Genomic DNA, 27,038 nt, shown 5'->3' with positions numbered 1-27,038 from the left:
GCACGTGGGGAATGTGGATGTTAGGGGTGGGAAGGGATGTTTCTTTCCAGGAGCCGGGGAAGAATGACACCAGATTTGCCAATAAAATCAACCAGGGAAATCCCTGCTGAGACATCCCTCCCTGGGCGGATCAATCTCATCATTCCTTCCCTGCCAGTCCAGGCACCTGGCATGAGCAAGGGCTGGAGGACACTGTTGAGGTCTGTGTGATTTTGGCGCTGGGAAAACACTGCTTCTGTTTGAGGGCTAATGCAAGGTGAAGGTCCCTGGCATGCAGAACAGTGTGATCAGATTCAGCTTGCCAGGTGTTGCCAGGAATTCCCTTCACCAGCTTGGAGATGTTTCCTCAGCTCTACCCCTGCCAACTCCAGGCTCCTCAGACAGACCCCAGGGTGATGCTGTATGTCAGAGAAGGGCAAGAGCTTGAGGAGGCACATAAAGGCACATGGCTTCTCCACCATGCACCAGGAATGCAGCTGGACTCCAAACAAAAGGAACTGAGTAAATCTAGAAATTTTGATAAGCTTGGAATGAACAGAGTGCCTGGGGATATGCATGGGTAGCCTCTGGCTTTTCTTTGCTTTATTGCTTTCTTTTCTCCCCCTTTTTAGTTGTCTTTCAAAACAACCCACTTATCCCTTGCACCCTCTTCTCTTCTCCAGCCTCTTCCTTGGAGCACAATATATCTGTGAATCCTTGACCAGACCACAGCAGAGTAAAAGTTGTTATTTTTACTTTGTTTTAATTACACGCATCATAAACAGCACAATGTCACAGTGTTAAATCTGAACAGAACTTATTCCAAAAATGCAATTACAGCTGCCCTCTAATCACTCCTTTGTTCCTCACATATAAGACAGAACACATTCCGGATGGAAAAGGCAAAGATGGTCCTGATTTCACTGAGGAGAAATCACTTAATAAGAAGTCAGCCCTGATCCATCCTTGCTTTTGGATGAGATCTCTGAAGGTTGCAGCTTTGCTCCAGCCTTTTCTCTGTGTTCAAATTTGCCATTCCCAGCACTTCCTTCTATTTAGAGTTTCAAGGACTTGTGAGGAAGAGGAGGGTGTGGAAAACCACAACACATGATGCCATAAACCTGACAGTCATGAACCTGTTAAGAAGTTTGCAGTGTTTTTCCAGACTGTCAAGAGCACTAATGGGAAACCATCCTGTTCTTGCAGCAAAGGGCTCATTGGGAACACAAAATGGTGCCAAATGGTGCCTTTTTCCCTCCAAAAAGAACAGAAAACACATTTTGGAAATGGCAGTGGTCTGAATGGCAAGTCAGGAAAGTTGGAGATGCCAAGACTTCCTCTGGGCTGGAATAAATCCATCACTATGGGACAAGAGATTCGACCCAAATTCTGGGTGTTATGATATAACCCAAGGCTTCAACACACTTTGCTCTCATGGCCAAGCCTTCAGCTAAACAGGCACAAAGGCAGACAAAGCCAGGCCTGCAGGGATCTCTGTGTCATCCATCTGATAGTGCTGAGCAGCATTTGAAAGAAATTGTCCTCTCTGTCTGTGCTTTTTTTTGGGTGCTGATAACGACAGATCATTTTTCATGGAGGAAAAGTGACAAAATTATTTATAAGGGTGATACTTTGTACTTATATGGCCACCAGCTGCATCCACAGCCCCTGCTGCAGAAACACCCCACAATTTCATTGTTCCCCAGGAATGACCACAGACAAAGAGGGCAAAAACATTTCAAGTACAAATAAATAAAGAGATGCCACAAAAATCAGGCAGAGACAGAGATTATGCCCTGACTCCTGGACACATCATCCCCAGCTCCTGCCAGCAGCTGATCTCACTCCATTGCCATCTGCACCAGGAGAGCCCAATCTCTCCTGACACATCCCCAGCCCTGCTGCTGCCTCCAGGGCTTTATCTGCTGCCTCCTCCAGCCACAACACAGCCAAGGGTGAAGGGGGCAGAAGAGCAAGAGAGGTCTGGGAATCTACAGAGCCCTGCTGGAAGCAGAACTTCAGGGCTGGCTGTTTATAGCTGTTTTGCAGAGTTTTATGGAGGATGAGATGCCCTCCAAGTCTGTGACCGTCATCTGTCCCGTGAGGAAAAACTCCAGAAAAAAATTAAGCCTTGCAATTACAATGGTGAATTAAACTCTCTGGAGCAGGCCTGGCACACCAGGCTTGCAGGGAGGCATCATGTGCTGGCACTGAGGGGATCAAAGAGGACAAATTAATCCTTTTTCTCATTTCTATCAGCTTTCCTGTTCATGACTGGGGGTAGAACTGATAAAGACAATAAATAAAGGCAAGCTCCTGCCCAGGGTGTTTTGAAGGGGAAGGGGCTGCAGCAGGAAGATCCCCCCACCAGAATTTCACTGCCCACCCTCAAGGTCAAGCTCCGTAGGAATTTGCAGGCAACCCTGACATGGGAAGAGATGAGAATCTTGACTCCATGTTTCAGAAGGCTGATTTATTATTTTATGATATGTATTATATTAAAAGAAAATTATATATCAAAACTATGCTAAAAGAATAGAAGAAAGGATTTCATCAGAAGGCTAGCAAGGAATAGAAAGGAATGGAATGACAATAAAATCTTGTGACTGATCAGAGAGTCCAAGACAGCTGGACTGGGATTGGCCATTAATTAAAAACAACCACATGAGACCAGTCAAAGATGCACCTGTTGCATTCCACAGCAGCAGCAAATTATTGTTTACATTTATTTTCTGAAGCATCTCAGCTTCTCAGGAGAAAAGATCCTAATGAAAGGATTTTTTTATAAAACATGTCTGTGACAAAGCTCTGCATTTTTGCTGCGGCCAAGTTCTGCAGAGGATCCAGCTGGAATGTTCCAGAGAGAACATTGCTGTGGGATGGGGCAGGGACTGTCCTAGTCAGGATCTGCAGACGAAGCAGCAGTTGCTGCTTGTGTGGCTCACACAAACTAGGAAGGGATACCTGGGAAAGAGAGATGTGTCTCAGGAGGCAAAAGTGACAGAAGTGATGGCCTCCCATGTGGGCTCCTCCTTTCCCACCAGTTCTCCTCATTTGGAGTGGATCTGCAGAGCTCAGAAACGCTCTGGTTCATCCCCAGATCAACAACGGGAAAGTCAGGCTCGTAATTCTTTATGCTTGAGCTATGCCAGAGCTCCAAGGGCCGAGGGCCCCTCTGGCAGTTTCACAGCTCTCCTGTGGAGCATCTGCTGATGCGTGAGCAGAGCTGCTCCTGGATGTTCCTGGCAGCCCTGGCAATACCCACACACCCAGCAATTCCCTGACAGCCCTGGCAATCCCCTCACACCCAGCAATTCTCTGACAGGCTGGTGTTCCTGACAGGCCTGGCAATCCCCACACACCCAACAATTCCCCCACATGATGGTGTCCCTGGCAATCCCCACACACCCAACAATTCCCCCACATGATGGTGTCCCTGGCAATCCCCACACACCCAACAATTCCCCCACAGGATGGTGTCCCTGGCAATCCCCACACACCCAGCAATTCTCTGACAGGCTGGTGTTCCTGACAGGCCTGGAAACCCCCACACACCCAACAATTCCCCCACAGGATGGTGTCCATGGCAATCCCCACACACCCAACAATTCCCTCACAGGATGGTGTTCCCGACAGGCCTGGCAATCCCCACACACCCAGCAACTCCCTGACAGCCCTGGCTTCCCCACACACCCCAGCAATTCCCCCACAGGCCTGTGAGCTCCCTCATCATCCTCAGTCATATCTCACCAGCACAGCAGCAGCCTGGGGATATTGGGTGACTGACACCAGCCCTGCCAGCCTCAGTAAGTGACAATTAGTATCAGCCTGGGTCCTGCCTGGAGGCAGGAATGGGGCGAGGGAAGGGGCAAGGATTTGTTGCCAATGCAGTGACAAAAACTTTCAGGAAAGTTCTAGAAAAGAAGAAAGTCACACTGGCTGCATCTGCCCCATACTCACTTTGCAACTTGGTACCTTTTCTTTCAACCTCTGTTTTCTTTCTTTTCCATCCCTGCAGAAACCCCCCAGACCTACCAAATTTGATGCTGGGTGTTTAACTACTTCCTCGGTGCTAGAAGGCAGCTCTGGTGAAGAAAGGTAGGACGGAGGGCATTTATTAACCATTTAATTAAAAATTCCTTTTCTCCCCCTATTTCAATGCCCCCCCTGAGCATCTCCTGATGGAAACAGCAGCACAGATCTTCTCCCCACTCACACTCAGCAGCTGTGCTGTGGCACAGCTCAGTGACCCTGGCCCCTTGTCTGTGGCATCTCTAATTTCCCCCATCCCCCAAGGGCTGTTTTCCCAGCACAGAAATATCTGCTACAAGTGCAGACCTTATCAGCAGTGACTTTCTGCACTGCATCTCTGAGTCCCTATCTAAGAGGCTGCTTATTCAACCCTTGTGGGCTGTCCAACTCCTTAAATGCTCAGCAGTCACAGGTGTTTGCTGGCAGGACTGAGGAACACAAAGAGCAAACATTCAGCCTTTTGCTGGAGATTTTGAGGAAAATAAAACAAGAGGAAAGGAGAAGCAGCTCTGAGTTCTGGTGGGGAAAGGGAATTTCTGAGGCTACAGGCAGCCCCAGAATGCAGCTAGAAGAGTCTCTGCAGGAAAGCAGAGGGGTGTTTCTTGCACTGCAATTAAAAAGAGATTTATAAACCATTTTAACTCAGCATCTACATCCAGAGCCAGCTCAGACAGAAAAGCTCACCTCCCAGCCCTGATTTTGTATGCATGGTGGCAGGTACCAGCTCCAGACATGAAAGGCTGGAGAGGGATTATTTTCTGAAAGAAAGGCTCTGATCTAGAAGTTGAAGAATTGGAAGGTGATGGTATCACTTTATTTGGCAGCTGAGTTATTGTGCATCAATACTGCCTGAGGAAAGCGTGACAGAAATTAGCCTGATGCCCAGATTTGCTTCTCCTGCAGTCCCACAGTCTGTCCAAGACCGTCTTGCCAAGGCCAGATGCAATTTATCATGTTATTTCTTCAAGCTATATGGACATCAGTAGCCAAATCTCTGGTTTCAGCAGAGCACAAGGCAACAGCCTGTGGAGATCTGGGTGTTTTCTCAGCACCGTCCCATTATTGCAAGACTTTTGGGGTTTTAAAAAGCACTTACAAAGATCCAAATATAAAAAGATCCAATATAAAAATTATAAAAAGGGAACCAAGGCACTTGCAGGAAATGAGAGCAGAAAGGAAGGAGGGAATCAGGAGGTTTTGTCTCCAGCCTGGTGCTCTCACCCTGCACTCTGACCCTGGAGCCCATGGGTACCTTGAGCTGGGACTTTTCATTGTCTATCAGGTGTTGCCCCAAGCCTTAATGAGCCAGCAGGCCCCATGATGAGTCCCTCCACGTGTCACAGCCCCTTGTCTAAGTGGGGCCCAGGGTTGCTGAGCAGCTCACCAGCCCGAGGAGTTTCCATCCACCTCACTCAGACACCGTCACTCTCCTCTCTGTACTAATCAGCATTTTTCTAGCTTGTTTCATGCCAGAAATGATGAAAGAACCACCACCAAACCCTTCATTTTCCTCCCCTTCCTTGATACATCCCTTTTCCAAAGGCTTGACAGCTGCTGTTTGATCTGTGGCATGAAAACCTTTCTGGTTTCAGAAATGGGGAGTGAAGCTGAGATGCAGCTCTTTCACCTTGTCACCTCCTCCGCCTCTGCGGCGAGCTGCAGCCATTGTCAGCTCTCATTTCCTGCAGCTCCTCTGAACTGTGAGCACACTCTGCAAGCAGGGGGACAGACACAGTCAGTGGTGATGAGAGGGCAGTGATTGTACTTCCAGTAAATTGCCTGAGCCTTTCCACATGAGTCACTGCACCCAGAGAGGTGAGGCATTAGGGAGGAAAAAAAGTTTGCAACTGATCCTGACAAGAGTTTAACAGCCCCTCGAAGCCTCTGCCTGCCTGGTTTGCTTTGGTTGGGGGGATTCCTTCTGAAAGGCTGCTGAAAATAAATAACTGCTCACAGATTATCTTATACTGTCAAAACATTGGAGAACATTCAGAACTAGAATCACATCTCTCCCTGCTCCCCAGCTAATCCTCTCTTGAATTCAGAGAGTACAAATCCTAAGAATGTCCTCACTGCAAGTATAAAATATAGGAAAGCTGATTTTTAACACATAACACTTGACTGATCACTAAGCCCTTGTTGCAAACATGCTCAAGTTCTAATTCTTATTGCAGCCTGATCCCTGAGGTATCTGCTTTGTGACAGCCAGGCCAAGTAACACCTAGGCTGAGAGTAAGTTATTTCACTCAGAGAGACAAACTCCCTCCTATTGTATTCTCTAAAATCTTTATCTCCTCTCTGATACTAGCAGATCTGGGCCCTGAGAATGTTTTTTTTCTGCGGAGCCTTTCCTTCCTGCCTCCCCGCATTTCCCCTCTGCAAGCCTCTGCAGCTGGGAAAAGGCGAAACAGTGGCAAATTTAAAGCCTTTGTCAGACTTCCCCCAGATGGCAATCAGCTGATGAAACCCAGGAAGATTTGTCATCTGAAAAGCCCTTTATTAGCCTGTTGCACCTGGGTATAGAGCACCAAGGAAGATGTATTGATATTCAAATGTGGAGCAGTGCAGGTAGAAGGAGGGAGGGAGGATTTACCAGCCCCTGCTCTCTATGCTGTCTCACCTGGCAGTACCACTCCAGTGAAAAACTGCTTGGAGTCATAGCAGGGTGAAATGGAGCCCACAAACCTGCTCAGACCACCAGATTCCCTCAATCACCAAATCTGCTTGTTTGGGCTTTGGTTTCAGTCTGGTTCTGAATATTTCTCCCCAGGGTTTGTGGTGCTTGTACTGAGCAGGAGGGTGAGAGCACCACACAGAACGTGGGCATGGAGGAAATCCCATTATTGCCTCAGAGGATCCTAGGTCCCAGCTCCAGGGAAATAAGGGCTGCAGGCCCTTGGAAATGAATGCAGGCAGTGTTAGAGGGCTGCTTTGTCTGTCAGCTGCCTCCTCTGCCAAGTCCTGGCACTCTTAACTTCTCAAAGGCTTGACCTGATGCTCATTATCACTTCAAAATCTTCTCTGTAAACGCGCAGTGATTTAAGGATCCACAGCACTGATTTCTCCTTAAAACACTCACTTTGCTACTCATTGCGCATCCATTCAGGACCCTACATTTAATGAGAGGGTAAAGTTCACTTGGTGTGGCCCTGGGTTTAAACAAAGCTCTGCAAGAGCATCTTTAGCCCTGCATTCCCATCCTGCTACTTGCCTGAACTTCTGCAGAAACCACAAGCAAAGACATCTGAAAGACAGAATTTTCAATCACTCCAATGCCAAAATGGTGTTTCATTGTTCTTGAGCCGGTGAACGTTGTATTAGACAAATTCTTCTGTGCAAAATGATCTTTTACTTTCAGCCACTACATTTCCGGAGCACTCAATCTAAAAGGCATCCAATAAAAAGGACAGAAGATATGGAATTTGGCACATATCTGTTTATGAAAACAGACCAGTGAATATTCTCAGACATAAAAATGCACACATTCTCCTTTTAAAATCGTCCGAAGGAGACTGGGGATAGTTTAAATGTTTCATTCTTTGATTGAGGGAAGACTAGTGGGAGAACAAAGATTTTCTCTCTCATGGAAGTAATTACAAACAACCAACATCAATTCCCAGATGTTTTTTATTTGCTTCGCTATTTTATTTTCAAAGAATCTGAAGTGCACTTGGCATCTCCTTTGTATTGCCTTTGATTGTGAGCAGCGCTGGCCTCTTATCCCCTCCTGGATTGACAGCAGCATCAAAGCGCTGACATCTGCGAATGTCACACGGGAATCGTGATGAGGACCCGGACCCTGGGACCACAAATAGCTCGTTTTGGCCCCAAAACGGCAGTGCCGGAGCAGCGCTGCCACGGGGACAGAGCTGTCACCAGCAGAGGGAGCGACAAAGCCAGCTCAGAGATCCCAGCCCGATGGCACCGAGGATTTGGGGAGTTTTGGTGCTGGGTTAGAGATTTGTATGAAAATGTCCCAGAGAAGGGCAGATTTTTTTTTTTAATCCAATGTGAGTTGACGGTGATGCTGTTACTCTCTCCTGATGGCAAGAGAGACAGGTTTCTGTATTTTCTGTATTACTCAGAGTTAGAAATGCTCATACAGAACTTCCCAGCAGGGTCCTGGGAGGGCTGGGAGAGTCTCCCTTAGCCCCAGGTCCTCCTGTGTCCATCGGTCCAAAGTGTGGCAGGCAGAAGGGACAAGTGGCAGTGGAGGTGGGTTTAATCCAGTGCTTTCAGTGTTAACAGCACCTCCCAGCACAATCAGGTGGGAAACAATTTCACCAGTGCCAGTGCTCACCCCGAACACCCTGCAATGTGCTCCCAGCTCACCTGACACGAGCAGCACCATTGGCAATCTGTCCCAGTAGCACCAACCCAGCCCTGCTGCACTGAGACAAGCCCAAATTCTGTTTCACCTCTGTGAAGGGGGCAAAGCCCATCCCACCTGCCTGCTGGGCAAGCACAGGAGGGGAGAGCAGATATATCCTCACAAGAGGCCTTCACCTCAAACTGTGCCAGCTGAGACACATCAGGCATGTTGGGATGGGAAATGGGAGAAAGCCAAGAGAGCCAAGTGCCCTTTGGTCAGGTGCCATCACACAGAGTTCAGGGATGCAGATATACTGGGGACCACACAGTGTATCCCCCAAATCCTGGCAGGGAGCCTGACTAGCAAGGGGAACAGTTAGAGTATGGAGAGCACAAGTAGATGCACAACCAGAGGGTTTGCTCTAGCTTCACACTCTCAAGGTCCAGCCCAAGCTGGAAAATCCTCAGGGTTTCCTGGATTTACATCCATTGGGACAGCAGAGCATCACTGCAGCTCTTTGTGATACCCAGCTCCTGCTGCAGTGGGAGCAGGGAGGTTGTGCTGAGGCTGCAAAGCTAAATTTACCCTGGTCCGGGACTCTGCTGCGCAGTGGGCAGGGCAGGGCTGGGCACTTGTAGCTGGCATGGGAAATGTGAGGTTTTTTGAGATTCTGGCGAAGCCCCAAAGTGGCTGACTCACTCCTCTCAGGTCAGTTGTTCACAGCTGTAACTCCAGTGAGACCATTGGGTTATTTCTGATGTGCTTTGCTGTATGATCACAGCCCATTGCCCTTGCTGCTGAAGGTTGGCTTCTGTCTCCGGTGGACTTTATTTAGCCTCCACTTCAAAGCTGCTGTGTAAGAGGCAAACCAAAGTGGAAAGGGTACAGCATTTCTTTTAGCTAGAGATTCCCCATCTTGAGTTATCTGGTGACTTTGAACTTGTTAGAATCAATGAACTCGTGATAATCAATGCCCTGTGCTCTCTGTCAGCTGCACACAGTGGATGAATTTGTCATTTGCTGCTGGAGATGACTTGGCATTTGTGAGTTGTGTCAATGGATGCAAAAGCAGATTCATTCTAATTATATCAAACCATTGATTAACTTAGTAATTTAGTCTTGAAGTCCTAAAGGTCCCTCTGCAGTAAATCATGCGAGTTACAAATAAAGTGCACCGAGGAAAAAGAAAGAAGTTAAATGTATTTATTAGCTTGAACATTTGGAAGCCAACTACCTGGACAAAGCAAGCCCTGGCACATTTCTGCATTTCTGCACTCTCTTCTCTTGTATTCTCTTAATACCTTACTAAAAATGTTGACTTAAACACCTCCATCCTGTGTTTTCCATGTGTAAATGGCAGGTGTGCTGTAGGGAGGCTGTCAGAGGCTGGCAAGGGCTCTGGTGCATGGAGATTTCCAATTGCCAGCTCCAAGGCTGCTCTCTGTAGTTGCCTCATTGCCACAGATCTATTTGCTTATGGAGCAGCTGTGAAGCTGCAGCAGATTTTAGGTATCCATGGGAGAATCCACGCATTTCACTGTGTGGAATAATGTGGAATAATGTGTACCTGGTGCTCTGGGCAACACTCTGCAATTAGTTTGTGGAGGCTGTTTGTCTCTGAAGACCTATAAATACACAGACAGAACTGTAGGAGAATGAGCAGTTACACACTTGGAGCAAATGCGTTCTCAGGCAGGAGAGGCTTGCAGGCTGATCACATCTGCCTGCCACCCCCCTCAGCGTAGCTCCACCACTGATCTTCCTTTCATTTCACGTAAGGCTGACCAAAAATATTTACTTTATTCTTTCACATGCATAGAATAAAAAGGATGGGGAATTTCCCAGTGAAATCAAGGGCATTCACCGTTCAGTGACGAGCAGCCTCCACTGGGCTGGATTTGTTACTTTGCTCTCCCTCAGAGAAGGCAAAGAAAGAGAATAAAAACTAAACATTTCAGGCAGAGCTATGAATCCCTCTCATCAAACATTGTCCTCAGTGATACACTGGCACCCTCTGAGCACCTCCAGTCGAAAGTTCCATTTCCCAAACCAACCTTGCTCCCCCAAACAGGCACTTCAACTTTTCAAGACACTTTTCCCCATAAACGTTCCTTTTCCCCATTCCTTCAACTCCACAGAAAACACCAGAAGTTTGGTTTCTTTGTCCGGGTGAGTTCCCATCACACCTGTGGTGCTGTTAACCCTTGGCGTGCCGGTATCTGCCAGAAACTCAGGACGGTGAGAGATGTCTGAGTAGAAGTGCAGCAGGATCCTCCCCGCTCTGCTACAGCTGAACCCAGTGAGAGGAGGAGGAGGAAGCGACCCTCAGGAGCAGTCCCCGACTGTCCCAGCCCCGCCCGGACCCTGCCCGCTCCGTGCTCGGCCCTGCCGGAGCTGTCCCTTCAGCACCACGGGCGGGACGGGCGGCTGGCACGGTTCGGCTCGGATTAACTATCCCGGGATGGTCCGGGCAGAGCTCGGCTCGACTCCTTCCAGCTTGGCTGTCCCGGGCCGGCTCGGCCAGGGCTGCTTTGCAGAGAGAGAGTGGGGTGCGTGTGTGCGTGAATGTGTGTGTAGGTGTGTGTGGGCGTGTGTTCTTGGGGTGCGGAGGGGCTGCGGGGTTGAACCTGCGTGTGCGGGGAGGGGTGCACGGGAAGGCTCTGGGGGTGCAAAGCGTGCGGGGCCACGCAGAGGTGCGGGAGTGGTGCGGGGATGGGGGGAGCGGAGCGGGGGATGCTCAGGGTGCCCGTAGGAAGCTGCGTGCAAAGGGAGTGTGCAAAGGGAGTGTGCACAGAGCGTGCGGGACGTGCTGAGGGAGGTGTGTAGGGTCTGTCGGGATCCGCGTGTGTGCGTGCGGGCGCAGGGGTCGCAGGACAGGACTCTGTGTGTGCGGCTTTGTGCGTGTGCGGGGCGTGCAAGGTGTGCGGGGCTGTGTGCAGTGCGCGGGGCGTGTAGGGCAGTGTGCGGGGCTGGGTACAGTGTGTGTGCGGAGTGCAGGGTGTGCGGGGTGTGCGGGGTGTGTGGGGCTCTGTGCGGTGTGTGTGGGGCTGTGCGTCCCGTGTTCAGGGCTGTGTGCTCGGTGTGCGGGGCTCTGTGCGGGGCTCTGAGCAGTGCGTGAGGATCCGTGTGCGGTGTGTACGGGGTTGTGTGTGGAGCTCAGTGCAGTGTGTGCACGGTGTGCAGGGTGTGCAGCGTGTGCGGTGTGTGTGGGGCTGTGTGCTCGGTGTGCGGGGCTGTGTGCGGTGTGTGCGGTGTGTACAGGGTTGTGTGTGGGGTGTGCAGCGTGTGCGGTGTGTGCGGGGCTGTGTGCGGGGCTGTGTGTGGGGCTGTGTGCTCGGTGTGCGGGGCTGTGTGCGGTGTGTACAGGGTTGTGTGTGGGGTGTGCAGCGTGTGCGCGCCGCGCGGTGAGCGCCGGGCCGGCGGTGCGGTGGGTGCGTGGGTGCGAGCACGCGCGTGTGGCGGCGGGTCGGGCGCTGCCGCGGCACACACGCACGGACACACGGACACGGGGACACACGGACACACGCACACAGCCACGGCAGAGCTGCCGGCGGGAGGAGCCCGGCCAGAGCCGCCCGCCCTCCGCCCGGTGAGTGCCGCCGCGCCGCCGGACGGCGGGAGACACGGGGAACCGGGGGAGCCGGGGGAACCGGGAGGGACCGGGAAGGAACGGGAGGGACCGGGGGGCACAGGGACCTGGGGGCAGCTCGGGGCAGGGGTCCGGCAGCGCGGCCACGGGACACGCAACTTTCCGGGGAAGGAGGGAGTGAGGGACAGCGGGAGCGGGGGAGTGGCTGCGGACCGAGGCCGGGGCTGCTCTCCGGGCTGCGGGGGGCCCGGGGCTCCTTCCCCGTCCCTCCGCGGCCGGGCCGGGGCGCCCGTCGGTCCCGCCGCTGCTGCCGGAGCGGTGCCGGTGCCGGTGCCGCGCTGCCCAGCCCGGCCGCTCCGCGCTACGGCCGCTTCCCAACTAAGTTGCGGATAAGAAGCTCCCCTTGAAGGGCGATCGCTGCTCCGAGCCCCCGCTGATCCCTCTTCTCCACACCCTCTTTTGTAGGCAGGGCTGATCCCGGCTCGCCATGTCCGGAGCACTGGAAGCAGCGCACAAGGCTCTGCCCCGTTAGCCCAGGTCACCCGGGGGGGACTCAGCCATGGATTCGTCCCCCCCAGAACCCGGGGCCCCCCCTGACCCTCTGCAGCTCTGGCAGGAGGAGAACCAGACGCAAGGCGGGCTCTGGAACGGCAGCCAGGAGCTGGGCTGGGAAGAGCTGGAGAAGATGCTCTTCCTCTTTGCAAAGGAGCCCGTCACCATCAGCCTCACAGTGATGTACTTGCTGTCCTTTGTGGTGGGCTTTGTGGGCAACATCATGTCCATCAGGGTGCTGACCCGCAAGCGCCGGAGCCACGTGTCCAGCCTGAGCGCCACCCGCAGCCTCCTCATCAACCTGGCGGTGTGCGACCTCATGGTGGTGTGCATCTGCATGCCCATCACCGTGGGCAACCTCATCTACAAAGCCTGGGTGTACGGGGACTTCCTATGCCGGGCAGTGCCCTTCATCCAGGCTGTTTCTGTGTCCGCCAGCGTCCTCAGCCTGACGGTCATCAGCGTGAACCGGTACTACAGCGTGCACAACCCGCTCAATGCCCGCTCCTTCTTCACACAGAGGAGGATCCTCAGCACCATCCTGGTGGTGTGGTTGCTGTCCTCAGGGATATGCATGCCCCTCATCTTCATGAACAAGCGGGATGAGATCGGGGTGGTGGAGGGCTTGCCCCTGGTGTTTTCCATCTGCAGGGAGATCTGGCCTCAGGAGAGGCTCAAGCAAGCCTACAACTTTCTGCTCTTCTGCGCCCTGTACTGCCTGCCCGTGCTGTTCAACATGGTGATCTGCTTCCTCACGGTGCGGCGGCTGTGGAGCCGCAGCAGCCAGCTGAAGGACAGCTCTGCCCTGAACCGCTCCCTGCCCGCCTCCAGGCTGAAGATCCGCAGGAAGGTGGCGCAGATGGTGGTGGCCCTGGTGCTGCTCTTCGCCATCTCTTGGCTGCCCGTCTACCTGATGGACATCTGGATCGATTTCAACATCCCCAAGTCCTTGCAGGATGTGACTCCTTCTCCTTGGATCCTGCAGCTCAGGCCTTTTGCCCAGTGGCTTGGCCTCACCAATTCCAGCCTCAACCCAATATGCTATTGCTTTGTTGGGAACCTCTACAGATCAGCCAAGGAAATGAAGAGCAAATACCACCAAAGGATGGTCTCTCTCTTTAACTTCTCCCTGTCTGAAGGGACAACTCATTCCTCAGTCCCAGAGCTGCTCTCTTACCGGAGTTCAGTGGAGCCTGCAAGGAAAGGACCCTCCAGCACACCCTCCATGGACAGGAGATGTCAGGGGAGTCATGGCCATAAGAACACGTGTGGACACTTGAAATCCTGCCAGCATCCACCTCTGAATACTGTCTCCAGTGAGAACACTTCCTTGTAATTCTGCTCAGGAAGTGCCACTCATGCCCTCATCTGCATTTAAGGACTCCGGAGATCTTTCTGAACCTGGTATTTTAATGATGGAAAGGAGCTTTCTCCTAACAACTCTTGATACCATTTCAAAAATGCCGTGACAGGGAAAGAAACAGGTAATGAGATAAAAAGATGATGTATTTTAACTCAGATGAAATTTTAAGACAAATTATTTTTTACTGGGGACAACTGGATGTGCAGCCCGTTGCCCAGTCAACAGTCACATAATTAGGCAGATCAAGTTCCCAACGAGTGAGCTCTCCCTGCAGCTCCATCCCTGGATGCAGAGATGCTGTTTGGATACAGCAACGATTTGACTGCTTGCTGCTGCTCACACTGGCTGATGAAGAGCAGTGATAAGAGGCACTCTGTGCTCCAAATCCATCAGTTGTAGTTGCAAGCAGTGAAGAAAAGCTGGAAACAGCATCATAAAAAGTAATAGTAAATGGAGAATTTCACACACTTTACCACTTGAGACTTCATTGTCTGCTCATATTGTTTCACTCCTCCACGCAAATAAATTCTCCTTATGTGAAGAGACCATGCCAGAAGTACTAAAGCAACCATCACCATTCCACATTTGGGGATTCAGAAGGGATAATGTGGCCTCAGAGGTAATTTAGGAAATGAAACAGGAAAATATTTTTTTGGGCACCAGCTCTCTTTCTTACAGCGGTGCTCCTGTGTGTGGAGTGGAAAGAACTGGGCATCTATTAACATGATTCGCACTTGAAAAACCAGCCTTGTTCAGCTGTGTCTGTACCAAACAAAGTCAATGGCATGTGAAAACAAAAATAGAAAGTGGTTTATAGGTAATAAAATCAGAAACAAGCAATGCAATGCTGTTTGTCTGGGAAGGAGCGAATCAAAGTGCTTGCTTTTCCTGAGCATCACAAGTAGGTTAAAACCTGTTTCGTCCATCTCCTCCTTTAAAGGAGACTTTGATAAATAAATGGCATACTTTTATTCTGTTAGCATTGAAAGGCTCCAGTACAGCTTGAGCATTCTGTTGTTCTGAGCACAAAGGAGACCTTTCTCCCCAAGGTCTACGAGAAAACACATCAGATCAGGCAACAGGTAGGAGACAAAAAAATTACAACAAAGATTCAAAAGGCTGGAATGACACCAGAAATGAACCCCTTCCCTGCCCTGTGCCAAGGGAGAGAGCCCATGCCCAGCTGCTTGTGCCCCAGCTCCTGGCACAGCAGCTTTGTCCCCTTAGCAAAGCCCAGACTGAACACAGCAGCATCCCTGGGAGAGGATTTTGAATTTAAAGGAACTCAGAGGCTTCTGATGACTTTTTATTATTATTATTACTGAACAAGGGAAGGATGCTTAAGGAAACCCAAGCTCCATACAATATCCTGCTGCCTTCCAGGGTGCCTTTTGTAGGCAAACAAATAGAGATAAGAAAATAGCCTTTCAAAGTAACCCTTGTAATGATCACTCAGTAGTGTTTAATGTTGACAATGATCTGCCTGGGAAGTGAAAGATTCCTCCTTACCAGGCAGTGCCATCCACAATTTGTGTTCTCTTTACATGAATGAACAAGACATTACAACTACCCAGATTTATGGCTTTTATGTGTGCTGGAGATGAGAACATCTACATTTTTGCAGGTGATATAGGAGCATACCTACTGCCTGATCTTTTAGTAGCTGTGGAGAAAAGCCTGCAGAGATTTTATTTTCTCTTTCAAGGCATATTTTTAGGGCTGGCAAAATGTGGCAGACTGAGGAGCATCAAAAGCTCCCTCTGAATGCCCACTGATTCCTTGTCTGTAAAAGGATGTTCTCCATCCCCAGACCAAATGTAACTCGATATTGTAACCCCTACATTGCCCTGACCTGTATATTTAATCCTGCCCTGGATAAAATACAATGAGGGGACCACAGAGCTCCATTCCCTGTGGTTTCCTGGCTCTGAAAATGGACAGGATCAAGTGATGCAGTCAAAGATGCAAGGTATTCATATTTCAAAATATCCTAGAGGAGAATTCTTTTCTCTGAATTTGTGTGCTAATGCCTGAGTCCTACCTGGAAGCCTCTGTACCCTCCATGGAGGAGAAATACCAGGAACTGTGTTCTCATTAGTGTACCTGGGCCTTCCCCTCCTGACACAGGTGCCCGTGCCTTCCTCCAGCCCCACAGCACTCCCAACCACTGAAATTCACAGAGGCAAAAGTCACTTCCACTAGGCAAGGTTATCTCCTCTGCACACTTCTAAATGTATTTTCCAGTTTTGTTCATTGTCCCTGTTTTCCTATAATAAAGTCAAATTGCTCACTTAACTCCTCTTTGCCTCCCTGGTTGCTTCTTCTCTATCCCCCCACACTCCAAGCACTTCTCCACTGTCTCTACAGTGAAATCTCCCCCTGCTTTTCCCTGTTATCTCTCTCTGCCTGCGAATTCCCCTCACTCTAATGACCCATTCATGTCTCCTCTCCCCTGATGAAAAATCCCTTTGTGCCCCGCTGATGTGAATGGCTCCTTTTGTGCTGCAGACACCTGTTTGCTGTGCTGAACGCTGATTTATTTCGCAGGGCTTTACCCAGTGGCTGCCAGGTAGTGATGGATTTTGGTCCCTCTCACCCAAGGGTAAATGAGAAGCAGTGACGTCAATGTGGAAGCCACACAGCATCCTGTGAGCTGCCCAGGCTCTGGCAGGGATTTTATTAACCTCAACAGGTCTGTGGAGCTCAGCAGGGCCTGGCTGACTCATCCTGGATCCCAGAGAGGTGAAACCTCAGCGTTTGGGAAGGTGGCTTCTTCCCTCTCCTCTCTGATAAAAGATCTTTTATATTTAAGGCTGACAAGACATCTGAGTGCCCTCCAGGCCACATAAAACCCTTGTTTCAGATGGCAGGAGCTTTGATAGGCATTCAGGGGACTCCTGATCCTTTGAGGAGCAGGGAGCAGACACAGCTCTGGCTGGTGAGCACAGAGGGTTCCTCACAGGAGCTCCAGCCAGACATCCCATACTCATTGTGTGGTTGAGGAAATGTGTTTCTCTCTGAATGTGCCCAGGCAGACTGGAAATGTGAATTTTAGGCGTCTCAAGGACAATGTTTTCCCACAGCAATGCTGCTAATGCATCTCAGTCCCACTCTTCCCCCAAGGGTCTTTCTTCTCTGCTTTGCTGTTCAAATCAATACAGGCATTTTACCACCTCACAGAAACAGGATGTTTAGAACAGCCTTCCTTAGAACCACTGAATCATTGAGGTTGGAAAAGACCTCTAAGATCCAGCCATTAACCCAGCACTGCCAAGCCCCACCAAAACATGTTCCCAAGTGCCACATCTTTTAAATCCCTTCAGGAATGGGGACTCCAGCACTGCCCCAGTGCCTGGATCCATTTGCTGTGCTAAGGACTTACAGGCAGCTGCTGCTCAGTAACCCTCTCATATTCCAGGGTCTGTTCTCTTGCTGTCAGCACTGCCTCAAAGATGTGACAGGTTTATTTTCTGGGAACCACCAGGGAGATGGAAAAGAGATGATTTTTTGTAGCAGGTATCTCTGAGGTAGGTACAATCATGACTGCTCCCTAGCCTTCACATGGAGATTGATGAATCACTGCTCCTTATAACAAATTACTCAGGGGAAGCCAGTGGAAGGATTATCCAGGGTGTGTGAGGGCAAGCAGCTCCTCCCCTCACACCATGGAGATGCTGGGCTCACAGATAGGCAATGTGGTGAGAGCTGAAAGCAATAAAATGTCCAAGAGGAGAGGAACCTTCACAGCAGAAAAGGCCATCAGCAGCTCTTTAAAACAATGATGAAACTTCTGGCCTGGAGTACATTGGGTGTATAAGCTGTGATTTCCACTCTTGCTCCTTCCCAGGACGTGCTGCCAGCCCTCACGGGGAGCTGAGCATTGTTTGCTCTATTCTGTACCCTTGTTTTTACATCCCTATGGAAAATCCTTCCACATTAAAGAGCAAGGCAAGAGCAGGGGATGATTTCAGACCTGGGAAAATGTGATCAGTGATAAAAGTTTGCCAGGCAGAGTCACCTGGAGGTAGGGCACGTTAATGCTGACACAGCACAGGCTGAGAAATGCTCACTCAGGCACTGCAGAGTGAGAGCTGAGGAGCCCCAGGGGATGGTGCATGGTGCCCACTCCAGTGCAACACCACAGAACCAACTGATCCATCCCTCTTCTAAATCCATCAGCCCTCTCAAGGGGTCACCACTTTCACTGCAGCATCCCAGAAAGAGGAATGCCCTCCAAAGGGAAAGTCCTGCCTGCTGGAATTTTGGTATTTTACGCGTTATTCTTACAGATGCTGACATGCAAAACGGATGGAAGCAGGCTGGAAAGTTATCCACAACATCAGCATAATTCCTCCTGCACTCCCTTTAGCACAGCACATCCCACACACAACAGCACCTGAGCTCTTGTGACGTGAAATATCTAAACAGTGAAATATCTAAAAGAGCAGAGACTGCTGGACTTGCCTGGTGTCTTGTGATGCCCTTGCAAAGAATCAGAGATTTATCACTGTGAATGTTCTAGGAAAAAGCAGAGCACCTCAGTTTACATTTTTGATTATACTTGTCATGAAAATAAATCCCCGTCAGCTGCTATAAAGAGCAGCTATGGGCAGATACAACCAGAGAGACTGGTGGAGCCCTGAGGGAAACAGCCCCCAGGAAAGTACTGGCAGGTACAGGGACCATGTAAGACTTTCCCAAAATTTCTGGGGATGAATGATTGCTGGTTAGGTCAGCCCAGGGGTACAGGAACTGCAGGAGTTGCTTTGTCTGCCTGCTAAACATCTTTAGGGCAAGTCCTGAGACTCAGAACTGACACACCACAGCTGCAGAGTCAGCGCAGCCCAGGCTGCTCTGCCAGGCCCTGAAGGAGCCTCCTGGCTGCCCTGATCCAGGGATTTCTCCCTCCTTCACTTGAAACAGCCAGGAAATATTTTAAAATATTTCAGAAAAAAAAAAAAAAAAAGAAAAAAAAAAAAAAGAAAGAAAATGAGGGATCTACAGCAGAGTGTTCCTGTTTGGTGTCTCATGCTGATTGCAAGACACCCCCAGGAGAAATCGATGCTTGGAGGGCAGTGGTGAGGAGCTGGCTCAGGACTGCCAGGGCAGGGGGCACTGATTGCCTGGTGATTATCCCCACCCCATGGGGAGAAGGGGAAGTCTCATGGAGCTGCAACGTGACCTTTGATTTTAAACATTTTCTACGTTCAACCTTTTCCTTCTTAACTCATTGCACTCTAAGACAGCTGGTTTATGTTGCACACTGGGAGGTGGGTGAATTATCCAAGGATAATTTATTTTTGAAAATACACATGAAGTGTCGCAGACATCTTTTTGTGAAAATCCTTTTCTTGGGATTTTTTCTTCCTGAGATGCTGAGAGGCTTCAGGAACAAAATGTAAACAATGGTTATCTGCTGCTGTGGGATGCAACAGGCGCATCTGTGATTGGTCTCATGTGGTTGTTTGTAATTAATGGCCAACCACAGCGGAGCTAGCTCAGACAGAGAGTCTGAGGCAGCTGCCTTTGTTATTCTTTTCTATTCTATTCTTAGCTTAGCTAGCCTTCTGAGAAGAAGGCTTTTCCTTCTATTCTTTTTAGTATAGTTTTAATGTAATATATATATCATAAAATAATAAATCAAGCCTTCTGTAACGTGGAGTCAGGTCTACATCTCTTCCCTCATCCTAAAGCCCCTGTGATCACCATCACAATGAAGTATTTCTGCACTTGAAAGATCCAGGAATTAACAACTTGTCCCCACATGCCCTACCCTTGTCTCTGGGAGGTTTTACGGCACTGAGGAGCACAAAATGCAGTGTGCACTGTAGGATAAAATCACCAAACTGCAATCATTCCTTTACCTGGCAGGCATTTCCCATGCACAGCCTGTGACCGTGTTCACAGGGGTCTTGGATGAGGGAAGAGACGAGGATTTGACTCCTTGGTTCAGAAGGCTTGATTTATTATTTTATGATATATATTACATTAAAACTATACTAAAGGAATAGTATGTTTTCAGTCAACCCCCACTTTCCTGTCCTCAGACGTTCAGCACAAGAAAGGAGCTGCTGAATTAAAGGGCTTTATGAATGAGTCTTCAGGCAGATGGATCCCATTAGCCAGGGCTCACAAGTCCTGAGCTGCTATTTCTTAGTGTGAGGAAGGAAAATGTGGTAAAACATTCAGGAAATAAGCTAAAAGATAAAAAGGGGAAGGAGAGAAAGTCCAGACAGTGAAATAAAACCATCTTAAGGCAATTACTGGGGGAGAAATAGATCTGCTGAGGATATTAAAGCTCTCATCCACCCGCTAATCTCTTCTGATAAAGGTCTCACTGGCTAAACTAATAACACTATTAAATCTGCTGTAATCAGTACCAGAGGCAGCCCAAGGATCTCAGAAAGTCACATGCCTGCAGGAAGACCTTTTCCAGCACGGCTGGGCACAGCCAGCAGCAGGTGAGTGCTACCTGCACCTGTGGGACTCAGCCACCTCCCTGATTGCCTCCCTGAGCTCAGAACTGAGCCTGCAACTCCCAAGGCTGCATCCAGCCCTTCTGCTTTGCCTGGTTGTTCTTCTGGGCTCTGCCAGCACGGGAGCAAACAATAAATGCCTGCGCTGCCTCTTGGTGCACGTTGGTATTTGGAGTGGGCTGACTCATAAAGCTTCACAGAGGTGGGATGTTCTCCTGCAGGAGCCAACAGCCCAGCACAGCCCCTGGCAGAAATGCATCAAGGAAATGATACAAAATGGCAAAATTATCCCAAATTCCCCTCCTAATTCCCCACAGCAGGGGCAAGGCTGCAGTCTGCTCTTCTGTGAGTGGGAAACAGATTGTGGGGGGACAATGAGCCCTGCAAGGTCCCTGTGGTGACCTGGGACATCAGGCAGGAGGTGCAGAGGTGCATCCAAGCAGCAACACCAGACTGTGATCAAGAGTTTGTGCAAGAGCAGTTTGGATGTCCCCTCTCCAGCAGGGCTCTGATGCCCAGTGGGGCAGTGGAGATGCTGCTCCTCTGCAGCAGGAGAGAGTTCCAGGCTCCTTGCTGCCCAAAAAATGCAGATCCTGCTTCTCCTTCATCCCTCCCCACCACTGTTGGCTTCAGCAGAGTTTCTTCTGATTCACACCCTCAGGAGATTAAAGGGAAGCCCACAGTGAATGAAATGCTGCCAGGGTGAGGCTGCTGGCACATCAGCTGCTGTAATTCCACAGCCTTAATGGATCTGCTCCTAATTTACAAGTGAGAGCTGGACCTGGCACCACAGGCTGAGTAAAAAAGGTGTCATTTTTATACAGTCAAATTTATATCTGAAATAAATACCACATTAGATCTTTTCAAGGGGTCTGAGCTGCAATGGTTTCCTTTCTCTCACTGCAGAAAGGTGAAATTCTTGCTAGTGGTTTCATTACCCTCAGGTCTCAAGGCTGGGCACTTTTTGGCCATCTGCTTGTTCCACACAGACTGTCAGAGGCCAAAATGGGCAAATGTGACCCCCAGGAATTTGGTGTGAGAGATTTTAAGCCCCTTCCTTGAGGCTGCTTTTTGCAGGGAATGACACAGTCCTGATGATGTGCAGCTTCTTACAGCAAAAAATTCAGATCAAGAAGAATAAATAGTTTTCAATCTGTATGGGCTTTTCTTGTGGACTTTAGAAATAAGGAATGCATAAATATGAATATAATTCCAATTACAGTGTAAGCATATCAAGCTTAGAACACCGTGGTCCCTCCAAAAGCTGGTGAATATCTGTGTGATCACAGGCTGTGAATGGAAATTCATGACTTAACCAAGGCCATGTCACACAGGACCAACTGTGTGGATTCAAATGGATCTACGGACACACATCCTGGAAGAAAAACACCTACAGCAGCCACACTCCTGCATCTGCAAGCACAGCATGGGAAGACCGAGTAGGATGGGAAAGTCTTTGCTCTCAAATAACAAAATGCTCTTTTTGATCTCATCTCCTTAATTCTCTTTCTGAAGTCCAGGCATGACAGCCCAGAAGCCAGAAAGGTGCCAAATTTGTCATGGAAACAGCAAAGCTTTTCTTCAAGGCTCAGTGCCAGAGCTGGAAGCCAGAACTCCTAGGAACAGCAAACAACTCTTTCCCAGCCTTTGCTTCATCAGGCAAAAAACAAAGCTTGGGAAAACGGGGGGGCAGTGATGGATGTGGGGGTCTGAAAGTGCTCATGGAGCAGCTCCTCTTCCTCCAAACCCAGTGCCAGGGGATGCCAAGGGAGGCTCTGCCAGGGCACGTGAGCAGCTCCTGGCTCCAGGCTGGCTTGGCTGCAAAGCTACAACACAACTGGACAGCAAGAGCTTAAATTTCCTTATCTGCTGTCTTAAAGCTGCCTGACCAGAGGCAATCTCTGCTGCCTGCTGTTGTAGCACAGAAACAAGGGCCACAACCTATGGGCTGCTCCCATGCTGGCAATTAGAAGTGACTGGAGGAAGCTCTCAGGGCACGGCACCTTCTGTGTCCTGCTCTATGGGAGCAGAGATGGGCAGGGCTGGTGGGAGAGCTCAAAAGGGAAAGAGAAAAGCAGTGTTTCATTTGTGCTGATAAGCTTCAGCATGTTTGCTCCAGCAGCCTTTGCCCATGGGAAATGATTTGATAGATTATTGTTGTGGGGTTTGTTGGGGCTTTTTTTTTTTTTCCCCAAGTCCTTTTCTCAACTGTGAGAAAAGCTAGGAATTGTAATTTTTGTTCCTTGGCACGCTGTGCTGGATGAGAGAAATCTGAGAACAAGGGGGTAAAGTGATGGAGTGCCGCCCTGAAAAAAAAAGACACAGAGTTGAAAACAACACAGATTGTAAAGCAGCAAAAGGTACCTAAACTATGAAACCACAGATGAGCACTTCTGCAAGGAAGAACTGCTCAAGAGCCAAACAACCAACATGGGCACTACACAAATTTTATTTTATATGCCTCACCTCTTACTATGGGATGGTCTGGGGTGGTCTAGGATGGTCTGGGATGGTCTGCTGTTCACACATGGGGTGGGGAGGACTACTGGCCCTGCCAGTCCTGCTGTCCTTTCCATTGCCTCTCCAATGGAAAATGGTCTCCCTGCCTCCCTTGTAGCATCACACGAGCCTCAGCTTGGCTTGACTTCACTCCAGGGTTTGGTGCCACAACTCCACAGCCCATGGTTCCGTCCAGGACAGAGGGGGCTGGAGCCACACAGGCTCCATTCCAGGAACTGGACCTTCCAAGGGAATGGGATCTGCATGGGTTAGAAAGCACGGCTATTTAATTGGTCCTTTTTTTGTTCCTATTTTTATTGCTAGCCATTTAAATTATACAAATGAGGTTTTATCTTGCTTTATCCCCAGAGAGTCGATGCATTAAACAAAACATTAAAATATAATCATGGGAACTCTCTCATATATATTTATAATGTCAGAATTGCTGGCATTAATGCAGAAGTGGTTTCTTCACACTTATCTCTTCTCTGTTTCTATATCCAAAATATACAGCACACAAAAGATAAACACATTAAACTGCCCAGCCATTAACACATCTGCCATCCAGAAATAAATGCAAGGAACAAATTTACAAGGAAAAGCCAGTGAAGGAGACAAACACAATTACAGTGATGTGTCTCCACCACTGTCAGATCATTAAGGATGATGATAAGGGAAGTGTCATTCCAAAGACTCTGGCTATTTTGGAGCTGTTTCCAACATGAAAAGCACTAAGGAGAGAAAAAGAGCAAGGTGGAAAACCCACAGTGACCCAGGGCAAACAGGCTGGTTTGTTACTTGTGCAGGAGCCCCCAGAAATACTGGGGGACAACTGGTACAGAAAGCAGGATTTAGCCCAGATTTTCAGTATTTATCCCCAAAAAAACTTCCCATTTTGAGAGAAACAAGACACCAAGGGCAGCCCTCAAACACATTCTACACGAGAGGGGTGTAGGAAAGGGTGAAGGTGCTCGGAGCTTCCCAGCACCAGCAGACAGAGCAGCCACCCCCTGCTCCAGCCCCTCTGCCACTCTCAAGCTCCTGAAGAAATGCTCAGCCCCATCTCAGCCAATTTGGTGTTGCTTTTCCAGACCAAATTCTGCCCTGGAAAGGGGTCAGAGTCAGGATGCCTCCCCAAGGGCTGTGAGGTGGTGGCAGAGGGTGTCACAGCCACAAGCAGCCGTGGATTCAGTGGGATCTCCATCGAAGTGGTCACCAAAGTGATGGAAATCAACCTCTGCTTCGCTAGAGTCTCACTCCTCACATTCCCCTTGCCTGGCTGTTTTTCCAGAGGAGGCATTACTGCAGCTTTATGCCAGCCTGGTGTATCCAAACAAGGAGCCAATCTCTCCCTTGTGCCCCAGGCACCAAAGCACAGACACAAACCCTCTGGCACACCCTGCTCAGCTGGGGCGTCCTTGCACCCCCAGCACTGCACAGCTTCCCTCCCAAGCCCCTGGAATGCTAAGGCAGGAGCTGCTCTCCAGCACACCAGCACAATAATCTGCCTGATTAAGCACCCCTCAGGCTCCAGACCCATTTTGGGCTGAAGCTTCACTCCCGTTTGCAGGTGGCCAATGCCTGCTTGATTTGTGGGTACCCCTGAGCCGCTCACAAATCCAACCGAGCGCCCTTGTGGGAATCGCTCCCACAGCCACACCAAACTCCAGGGAGGCTTCAAGGAGTGACCAGCCACAAAAAGCTGACCTTCTGCATCAATACCTGCTGCTGCTAAAGCTGACTCCTCAGACATTAGCAAGATTGACTGCTGCTCCCCACCAGATGCATTGATGCCAAGTGCACCTTGACTGTGTATTAGCAGTAAGTTGCTGTTGGTACCTCACAGTTTCTTCCATCAAAAAGCAATCACCCTCCTCTCTCTTTCCCCATGGCAACCAGGGTTTAGTAATCACCTCATCACCTATTCCAAATTGAGGCTGTAATACATGCTCTCAAAGACTGAAAACTCCAGTCTTCATTAAACTGCAGGTATTTGTTACTCACCCAAAGCATCTTCCAGGCTGCATGTGGATAAATGTTCCCTTCTCTGGTTTGAAGGATGGTGGGATGAGAAGGGCAGAGAAGGTAAATATTTAAACAGCCTCCAAAAGGAAAACCATGCTTTGAGACACAGGGAACCAAATGCTCCACAGGTGAATCTTCCAAGAAAAACACAAAGGATCAGGAATTAAATATTGCGTTTTACCCACAGGGGAGCCTTCTCTCATATCTCTTTTTCTGGCTTTTGCAGACAAGTTGACAGCCTGAATTATCAAAGCATTTGTGCTACACAGAAGGGATTCTCATTTGGGGGCTGGTGCAGCAGAAGACATCTAAGATGGAAACAGAGCTCACCATTTGTTCCTTTGCTGCCAGCTCTGGTTACAAGAAATGAGTTTCTGAAACCTCCAGCCTGGCCAGGGACAGAACCATCAGTGCATCTCTCACTTGCAAATGTGCTGCTAAGGGAGTAGAAAATAAAGAGCAAAGATTCTCAAGACATGACTGAAGGTGCTGAGCACTCACTCACTCCTAACATTTCTTACCCAGAACCATTTGTTTCCTAACAATAGATTCTGTCACAATAAAAAAAATTGAGCACTGAATTTTACTCAAAAAAATTTGAAAAGCCAGAAAAATTATATAAATTCAAAAATGAATGGTCACAGTTTAGCCTTTTTTCCCCAAAATATTTGTACAGTAAATATGATGCTAATTAGATGGCATGACGAAAACAGGGAAAAATTAAAGTATAAATGTTTCCTGTGACAATATCCCAAGCCTGGGGGAAAAACTCTTTGTAATGGTGGAAGGAAGGAATTCTGCTGGATCCTAAGACACGTGCAGTGATTGAAGCAAACTTAAAACGCCTCCGACAAGAAACTGCTGATGTGAATGCGCTACTTGGTGGCACCATCTACTGGGTGTGACAGAAACAGCCGAGCCACGGAGGAAGAGGAGTCAGAGGCATTTGCTGTGCCCAGAGAGGGAGCAGAACAAGGTCAGGGTGTGACGTGGGACTGTCAGGGTGTGGGATGTGCAAAAGCACCTGCAAAATCCAGAAAAGCTCCTGGCTCCGTCTCAGCCTTCCCTACCAGGGGGAGAGACTGTTTCCCACAGGATCTCTTTTCCTGTAGTCTTCAAAGAAAATAGCAAAGTAGGGTACCTGCATTGTCATTCTGGTGACAGCACACGAATCCCATGCTGGAGCCCAGCTAGGAAATTCTGCGTGCACATTTCTCCTCCCTCTTTCCGAGACCTATGAACCTGAGAGAACTTCCAAAGAGAAACGTTAAGTAACTGGTTTTGAACTCTCAGTCCACAGAGAGGACAGGATGTGGAGCCAGCTCAGAAGAAAGGTTTGAATCCAAGCCTTGAATGCCTTCAAGGCACACAATGCCTTCACAAGGAATGAAGATGCTTCACAGAATCTCTGCCAGGCTCGGAGGTGGTGATGATTCATCCTTGTGCTCTTTGGTTGCCCATCTTTGGCACACATGAGAGCACCCAGCCCCTCCACCATGCCAGGGCTTGGCCTCCCATGCCCTGCTGCCCCACATCCTCAAGGTCAGCTTGGATTTCCAACAAAACTCCTCCTCCCAAGCCCTGATCTCCCAGGCACTCAAGGTGTTCATCTCTGCTCTCTGTAAAGCACCTTCCCTCAACAGGAACAGAACTCACAGCACCCACATAAAGAATTCCTGTTCTTGATCTTTTCCTTCCAATTTTCATAGATTTTATAAAGATTTCCCAAACACTCACACCTTGTTCCTAGGGAATTACATGCTGTGCTAGTCACTGAGCAAGATAAAGTCATGAGCAATTGCAAGAAGATGATGCCAATTTGGCATGGCCCTCTGTTAAATTGCTTAACACTAATCCAAGTTTTTCACAAGGCTGTTTTCAGATACGTGCCCAAAAAACATGATTATCTGCATTCAGCCTCCACCACCATAGATTCTGCAGATTCTTGGAGAAATAAAACACTTCTCCATGACATGGCTGGCCCAGAGATCCTTGAGACGATATAAAATTAATAGAAGTCATGTTTTTTTTTCCCTGTGTCTGCTGCTGCAGGGTGATATCTCACCAGACCTACTGAAAGCCATCGGTGCTTCCATGCCCCAAGTTTTGGTGACAGCTGGGAGTGTCACTGTGCACTGTAACACTCCAGTTACCTTGGACTGGGCTCTGGAACATCTGAAATGTTGGTTCATTGGATTTTATCTCCTTGCA

General features: G+C 49.2%; 1 protein-coding gene across 1 annotated transcript; it reads left to right on the top strand.

The window, feature by feature from the left end:
* The first annotated feature begins 11,898 nt into the window (after positions 1 to 11,898).
* On the top strand, positions 11,899 to 15,046 carry LOC128933883 (galanin receptor type 1-like). Its single transcript, XM_054271021.1, has 2 exons — positions 11,899 to 11,912; positions 12,378 to 15,046. The coding sequence occupies exon 2, from the start codon at positions 12,472 to 12,474 to the stop codon at positions 13,798 to 13,800; it is 1,329 nt and encodes a 442-aa protein (XP_054126996.1). The 5' UTR covers positions 11,899 to 11,912; positions 12,378 to 12,471; the 3' UTR covers positions 13,801 to 15,046.
* Positions 15,047 to 27,038: the final 11,992 nt, after the last annotated feature.

The sequence above is a fragment of the Melozone crissalis genome, unplaced genomic scaffold (genome assembly GCF_028551555.1).
Source record: "Melozone crissalis strain CALT ecotype California unplaced genomic scaffold, PUWL_Pcris_2 ptg000012l_1, whole genome shotgun sequence".
Lineage (NCBI taxonomy): Eukaryota > Metazoa > Chordata > Aves > Passeriformes > Passerellidae > Melozone > Melozone crissalis.
Note: the sequence above shows the minus strand (reverse complement) of the source record. Positions and strands in the feature narration are given on the sequence as shown.